At 37.8% G+C, this 8108-nt stretch overlaps 1 protein-coding gene across 1 annotated transcript; it reads left to right on the plus strand.

The window, feature by feature from the left end:
- The first annotated feature begins 554 nt into the window (after nucleotides 1-554).
- LOC101307435 lies at nucleotides 555-5699 on the plus strand. The gene is made up of 3 exons (XM_004288347.1): nucleotides 555-924; nucleotides 3750-3987; nucleotides 5223-5699. Exons 1-3 carry the CDS (start codon nucleotides 655-657, stop codon nucleotides 5357-5359), a joined length of 645 nt encoding a protein of 214 aa, XP_004288395.1. The 5' UTR covers nucleotides 555-654; the 3' UTR covers nucleotides 5360-5699.
- The last annotated feature ends 2409 nt before the right edge of the window (nucleotides 5700-8108 follow it).

The raw sequence follows: 8108 nt of genomic DNA on the forward strand, positions 1-8108 counted from the left end.
TTGACCAGCTACTGTTGAACAAGATTGTATTAATAAAAGACAATATATCATGGATTGTAGTCTTTTATCTGTTTTGCATTTCTTATCGTTAAGACTAAAAACCCGCTAAAAAAAAAGTAGGCATCGAATACCAATCAACTGTTGCTCTTAGAGATAATCTTCTCTCTACTCAAAATCACAACATCTCGAGAGTAATTGCTGAAGGAGACTCACAACTTGTCATCAACTGCATTAAATGCACTACCAGTATTCCTTGAAAGCTAAGCTCGATCGTGAATGACATCATACATATTGCCACGGGATTTGAGCATATCACTGTTTCTCATACGTTCCGGGAAGCAAACTTCGTTGCTGATGCTGTCGCCAACCAGGGTCATGTTTATAACCATCCTCAGTCTTTGGATTTAAACTTTCCTAAGCCGGTTGCTACTGCTTTAAATTTCAACTTTTTTGGAGCTGGTTGCTCTAAATGCTTCTCCTTCTAATTTAAATCTTTTAACATAAAAAAAAGAAAAAAAGCATCAATTTCCTCACAAAACAAATTTAATAAAAATAAGTAACAAAATAAACGAAAGGAAACAAAAATAAGCCTGAAATCTGAGTCAGGTAGAAGAGAGACTGGTGGAGAGTGTCGAATCCACACAGAGAAAATTAATGGCGAAGAAGAACGGTGGAGTCGACGTGGAGGTGGAGACCAAAGTGATCCACCGCGGGGACGACACTCTCTTTGCTGTCGTCAACCGACTCTTTGGTTCCATTCTGTTTCCCGACCCCAACAACAGTGCTGCTCCGCTGTTTCACCGGATCAAGACCTCTATCGCCCAGAATGGTCCGCTATTTCCGGAAGCTTCTAGAAACACCGGTCGGAGCGTGCTTGCCTGGACTCGTCAGGGCAGTCCTCTCCGAGCACTCCTCGTCATCTCTGTGAGTATGACTAGTTTTGCTTTGCTTGGATTTGTATAACAAATCTTAGATAGAGGATCACTTATTGTCAATGCGATCTGTAATCCTTTTTTCTTGGGTTTTCCTTTTCCTTGCACTCTGGCTTGGAACTTTGGGTTTGAAGGAATCTAAGTGCTCAAAATGTGGGAGTTAGACTGATGTACTACTTAGGTTAGAAACACTAGTTTTGGTTCTATCTAGGTTGGATCATACTTGTGTCTTCTCGTGTAAGTCACACCAGAAACAATTACTGCATAACTCCTCTTCATTATTTTGGTTTCTTTTAACTCCAAAATACCTCTAGGGAGGATGAATACCTCTAGTTCGGTTCAGATAGAGTGAGCGACTAACTTCTTTGTGCGTGCCTCTCCCCACATTTGTGCGTGATGCATATAAATGCTGCTTAAACTACAGATCATATGCTCCTTTGCTGCCCCACTGTAATGCCCTTATGGGAGAAATTAATTAATGGGGGGCTAATTCAGATGGCATGCTTCAGCTCGTTGCAAGACCTTATTGTGTGAGGTATGAATTCTTTCAAGGAAAGAAGAAAGGAATGGTGTTGGGAGGTTCGGTGCTACAATTTTAGTTTTGGAGTGGTATGGATGAAAAGGAATAAGAGAATCTCCAACAGAGGTAGGGGGAGGAGATTAATCACTTGTGTGGGATAGAGTTCTCTACTTGACTTCGCTGGGCATCTGTTTCTCCTGAGTTTAGAGATAGTTCCTTGTATGCATTTTCTGGATTGGAAAGTTGTTGTGCTTTGAATTCATGTCTCTGATATCTTCATGTTATTGCTCTTGTGTATGAGTGTTTCTATGTCTATTTCAATGTCCACCTTGTACTTAGTATGTATTTTCCTCCATTAATAGAATTTTCTTTTTCTTAATTTCAAAAATTAATAATATAGATATACCTGAAAATTCTGTCCTATGTATTTCCATGATATTACTTTATGCCCAAGTGTAATGAAGCATACCTTTTCCCACACTTTCTGAAACTTTCTTCTGAGATTCTCTTTGATTGTCTAAATTGTTTTCTGAGAAATAGTTGCCAGACAGTTCAAGTATCTTCTTCTGAGGAAGGAAAACTTTTCCTAGACATTTGATTGACTTAGCTGTTTCTTCTTCTGCTCTTGTTCAAACACTTATCTTCCTCCTTTCTAATATTTGGGATGTAATGCGACTATGCAAGTCAATTCCACCATTTTGTGCCCCTGATATATCAAAGAAATTCCATTTATAAGGCACAAAATTGAATTGCATTGTTTGTGGATGGATCAGTGTTTTGCTCTACTTCTTATGGGTAACAATGGAAGTTTTCTACTCACTTGAATCCAAGTTATGAAAGCTGGCGTACTTATGATTAGGCCTGCAGAACAGATATTTATTATGATATTGGCAGCAAAAGAGACTTTATGCTGCATGGCTGAAAATTCGATAATCAGCTGCATTATCTGATGCTATGTATTAGCAGCTTGAAAAAATCGATTTAATGACCACTTTCCTCCAAGGCAGCTCAAAAGAGGAGGTACATATGTATCAACATTAGGGCTTTATTTATTCATGTGCTCCTTCACTAGTACGCCAATTCCATTTTGTGTTGAAGCTTAACTACCCCAAGGTCTTCATTCCTCAGAAACCCTGGATATGTTCTTTTAGGCTTCTGGATGTCAATGATGCTATTATTCTCACAAGAATATGCTGGATTCTGCAAATTATAGGCCCAGCTCGGTGCAAAATTTGAGTTGAGCACCTTGGTCACTTTCACATTCCTTTAACAGAAACTGAACAGCTATTTAACTGAGCATATGTTTCTTGCTCAGTTACTGAGCAAGTGAACATTGTTGTCTTCTTCAATCAAGAGAAAAGTACCCAATAAGTTAAGATCAGGACTTCGGATCTTCACAGATGTCCTGTAAAGCTTCTCTTAAGAAGCATGGTAATTCATTTTATCTTAAAGTACCTCTTTTATCTTACATCTAGGAGACCTGCTAGTTGTTATCTGAAGGGTATGGACCCACCAAATCGAGGCGCCTTTTATCTGCTGTAGTAGTCATCTAGCATTTTGTTCTGTCTAGTGTTCGTGTGACACTATTTCAGCTATTGTTAGGTCACCGAGTCCTCGGTTCCATACTGCCGCAAAGAAAATTGTCAGACTATCACTTCACAAGAAAAAGGTTACCTGTAGGGTTCTCCATGTCCAAGATGTATCCTTTCCGAGGTTAATTTTGGTTAGATTCCCTTTCCATAATAAATCTCAGAATTCATTGCACATGTTTGACGCATAACCAAGGCTTAAATATATTAGTTTTCTTAGTCTTAGTTCAAGTTATAAAGATCGTTTTCATTGTTACTTCAACTTGCAGCTAATTGGATGTCATTCTAGGTTGTTAGGCTTTTGTGCTTCTGTGCTTCTTTCAGTTCTTTGCTTGTATATGAGAAATCTCTTTCATTCATCTGAAATGTGTACTATTGCTTTTCAGGCTTTTGGGCATTTGTTCTGATGGCATTCTATACATCGATATGTCTACTTTTCATAGCAATTGTATTATAATTCAAACTCTTCTGTGATACACTTAAGTACCAGTAATAATAGTCTCCTTGGTATGGTTACTTCTAATAGCTTGGATAAATAGTAAATGGCAATAAAAAATGCAATCCTTTTATAACTTCATTCTCCTGTTGTTTTGGGTGTTTTTTTTAATTAATTTTTTTTAATCAATTAACTTTCAAGTTGCACCTACGATACCCTGATATTGAAATATATTAAGATAATTTGGTTAACAATTGGATCTTTCACTGCAGGTTGGCACAATCACTCTTCTGGCTTTGACAGGATTGCTTGTCTTCATGCTTTTTTTCCTGGCAGCAACTTTCAATGCCATTGTTATCTCGCTTTTGTTATCTTTGGCAGCTGCAGGAGGATTCTTGGCCCTCTTCTTTACCTGTGTAGCAGCTATATACATTGGAGCACTATCAGTTGCCATTTTTGTTATTTCCACTACAACAATTTCTGCAATTGTAGCTGTTCTGATAACTACAGGTACAATATTATTTCTTCAGTAGTACTTATCTAAGAACAAATTTTATCATCTGAAAGTTTTTACACAGAAACATACCTATCACTGTGTTCTTCTGGTTGGTTTCTAAATTTTCAAGAAATTACAATACTTGGGCAAAAAACTATTTCAGTTTATTTCATGGGTCAAATTCAGTTTACCCGCCCAATACCATTTGATCTAGTGGCATAGTCTCCTCTTCATAAGTGGGAGGTCGTGAGTTCGACTCACAAAAGACTCGTTGTAGCATTAGAGTTATTTAATTGACAAAAAAAAAAAAATCAGTTTACCCTCCGGAGGTTTGGGGTTAACTTCATTTCAGTCCCCATTCTCTCAATTTTGAAAATTTACCCCCTGAATTTTCCCAAATTTCATCAGCCGTGCCCATTTGCTAAGATTTCGTCCAATTTGGACGTTAAATGCTAACATGGAATCTTAGAAAAGAGGACCTAAAGTGTGATTTTTGTCGTTAAATGATTGTTTTAGTCCTTAAAGTGAACCATAAAGTCAAAATTAATGGTCAAATTTGACGAATTCTTAGCAAAAGGGCAAAGCCGATGAAAATTAGGAAATTTAGGGGGTAAATTTTCACAATCAAGAAAACGGGGACTGAAATGAAGTTAACCCCAAACCTTAGGTGGGTAAAATGAATAACTTGATTAAGCAGTCTAATCAAGTTACTCAGCGTTCACTTTGAACTTGATCCTTATTTTATATTTCAAATTCAAAGCGTTGAGTAACTTGATTAGACTGCTTGTGGGGTCTTATGTGTCTCTGGTAATTGTCCGGGTCGACGCCTTTCCGTTTATCAATTTCAAATGTAACTTGATCCTTATTTTATATTTCAAATTCAAAGCGTTGAGTAACTTGATTAGACTGCTTGTGGGGTCTTATGTGTCTCTGGTAATTGTCCGGGTCGACGCCTTTCCGTTTATCAATTTCAAATGTATGTATTACCCGTCGTGGCGTGGCTACATGTTTAGTGAATCTACTTGAGCAATAAGAAGATACTAAGCTTACTCCCGCTTTGATCACTTGATTTTAGGTATGCTACATTGTTTGTGTATAGTTGCAGCTGGTATGAGGCTTTAAAATTAATTCTGTTGTCCTGCATTATCCTGATAATTGCTGGTTTTTGTTGGATCTATAGTTCAACTATAATATGATGCCAGTTCCCATTACACAGAGGCTTTTTTTACGTATTTTGTTCCCTTACTAGGTTGGATCGGGTTCTTTTGGTTCGTGTGGCTGGCAAGTAAGAAAAGTCTAAGCCTTGCTAAGCACTCACTTAGCAAGACTGGTTCAACCATTTCAGCTTACTCTTATGGAATGCATGCTGACAAGGCTTCAGGTTGAAGTGTTACGTAAGTATTGTCAATAAAGCGTCTGTATGTGGAAGCAGCTGATAATGTTATTACCAGACGGTTTTGGTTATTCATGTTTTAAGAGGATCACATATATTTCCCGTATATACTACGTACGTAGGAAGCATGATAGGTTAGGTAGGACTTTCGACATTATTGTATATAGGCTATCCACACTAATCTATTTCCTTGACTATGTAACCTCTATTTGCATCTCCATTTACCCCGAGTTGACTGCAGATGTTAAATAGCACTAACTTATGATATGCTGTATTTACTTGTGTCAAGGAGTTATGTTTTGCTCGCTTTATGCAGCCATATTGAGCTTTCAACAGATTTTTCACATTTACTTCTGTTCTGCCACATGCTGGAAGTTACAAAAATCATTATGACAAGTACATGTCTTATGCTATGCTCCAGTAAATCATGAAGTGGGGAAGGGGGTGTTGCTGGGATTTAACACCTTTCATCAACTGATCACATTAAGGTAGCTAATCAATGTAGAAGCCAAAACCAAACTCAAAATTGTTCCTAGGATTCCCAAGCATGTGCCCCATCCATACCTATGTAGCTCTCGTATCAAAAGCACACCAATTCTAGGGTTTCCTAGAAACAAAGCTCAATTGAACCTCTAGCAGGCAGAACCATACAACTTGGTCTAACCACCAGAAAAATCTGCCCAGACTTCCCAAACCCTAACCACTGCATAGTACAACATCTCAAACCTTTACACTTGGCCATGTCGACCTCAAAATTTGTACCACATGTCACCATCACAAGCGACCACCAATAAGCCACTTTTTTTTTTTTTTTTCTAAGGAAAACTTTCTATATTAAATCCATCGTTACAACTATGAGATTTTGGTGGTGGACATAAATTCTTCACTCTCCTCCCTACCTAAAACAGCAATTATCATGGACAAAAATCGCGAAGGGTTCAACTGTAATCTAACCTATTCCAAAAATCTCGATACATCATACATCCTTACAGTCAACTTCAAAAAGAACCAACTATTTCAAACACTATATATCAAAACTGTCAGCATATATGTACATACAACCTCCCCATTACATTGACAACAAGAAATAACCGACGTTAAAATAGTCACTGGACACGACACGACATCATAACCATGGCTCACCCAACGACGACACGACCAAATGACACAACCTATCAGAAAACCTACACCCCTGCTCAAAGAGGAGGGACAACCAAACCCTACACAGCCAACCCACTCCAATTGTAACTCGAGAACAAGCCCCACCCGGAGAACCCGTCCAAGGAAAGATCAAAGCCTCTGAGCGCTGTCGCCGTCCCACCCAGCGGTCGCTGTCCCACCTATCGGTTGCCACCCGTGCAACATCACCGATCCCATCAACCCCGGAGAGTCAAACCACCCTTCACCAATCCAGATCTGCACCAAAAATGAAGCAAGCAAACCCGACCTGAACAATATGTTAGAACAGGAGTATCAAATTAGATACTGATCAATCCTTGATATGGGGTTGCATCAATTTATTGAAATACAATTGATAAAAACTTACAGTGATTGGATAAATAATAACATAAAATAGAATTCTACAAAATAGTTTATATATATGTAAGGAAATTAAGCACTAGCTATCTATACCAGTAATTACAGAAATTTTAGAAATAATATTAATAAGAAGTATGAATGAAACTGACTTGATCGAATTGATAGAGGCTTGCAGTAGCAATCTCCTAAGACAGAAATTCGCCCGTACTAGTGCTTGTACAGTCCTTGGACGTCTATCTTGCAGGATACAACTATCAAGTTCTTGTTTATGCACCCAACAAGAACTTCTTGCAAACTCGTATTTGTGTTTTCTCAGAAATAGAAGAGGGAGAAGAGTAGAGATTGTTCTATTCTTTTTGCCTTGTCTGCATCTTTCTTATAAAGACACCAAACGAATAGTTGCAATGCTTCTGATGCAATGGTTCGTTCAAATTCGACTTGTTCCAACAGTTGTAACTGTTGTTGTAACCTCTTGGGTGTACAGATCAAATTACAATCAGGCAAAATAGCAAAAGAAAGTTTCTGACATCTCCCCAAGATATATATATATATACGGAGGTCCATATGGGTCTATATCCATTTAACATGTATTCTACATAAACACTGATAAATGAAATGACATAGAAACTTTTGTAGATGTGAGAGTAAACTCCCACAATCTCCAACACAATAAACCCAGGTAGGTCGTCGCCGCCCACTCCAAATAACAAGATAAGATCTCGCCCGCACGGTTTTGCTTTTATGCTTCCATCCTGAAATGCATCTTGATATAAAAATACTAATTTGCACGTATATACCATCACATTCTGTATGTGATGTGAGATAGCAAAGCACATGGTGGACTTGATCGTTGGAACAAATAAATTTTCTAGGATAATCTTGTTTTACTTTAGATTGTCACGTTATGACAATAGCATCAAAGGGTTTCAAATCAAAGCTTGCAAATCAACGTTCTAAAGATCGCTAGGCACTAGTCAAGTGATGACTAAAAGCCTATCGCTTAGAGATCTAGGCGGGAGGATGTGTCGGGCCTACGAAGGTTTATATTTTATTATTTTTTTAGGGTGATGTTATTAACACTTTTTTTTTATTATTAACGCTTTTATTTATGAACATAGACAATCATAAAACAAATTTAAGTGGTAAATTTGTAAATAAATTTGAAATATGTGGATATAAAAAAACATGGGGTGTGTTAATAGC

The sequence above is a fragment of the Fragaria vesca genome, linkage group LG1, assembly GCF_000184155.1.
Source record: "Fragaria vesca subsp. vesca linkage group LG1, FraVesHawaii_1.0, whole genome shotgun sequence".
NCBI lineage: Eukaryota > Viridiplantae > Streptophyta > Magnoliopsida > Rosales > Rosaceae > Fragaria > Fragaria vesca.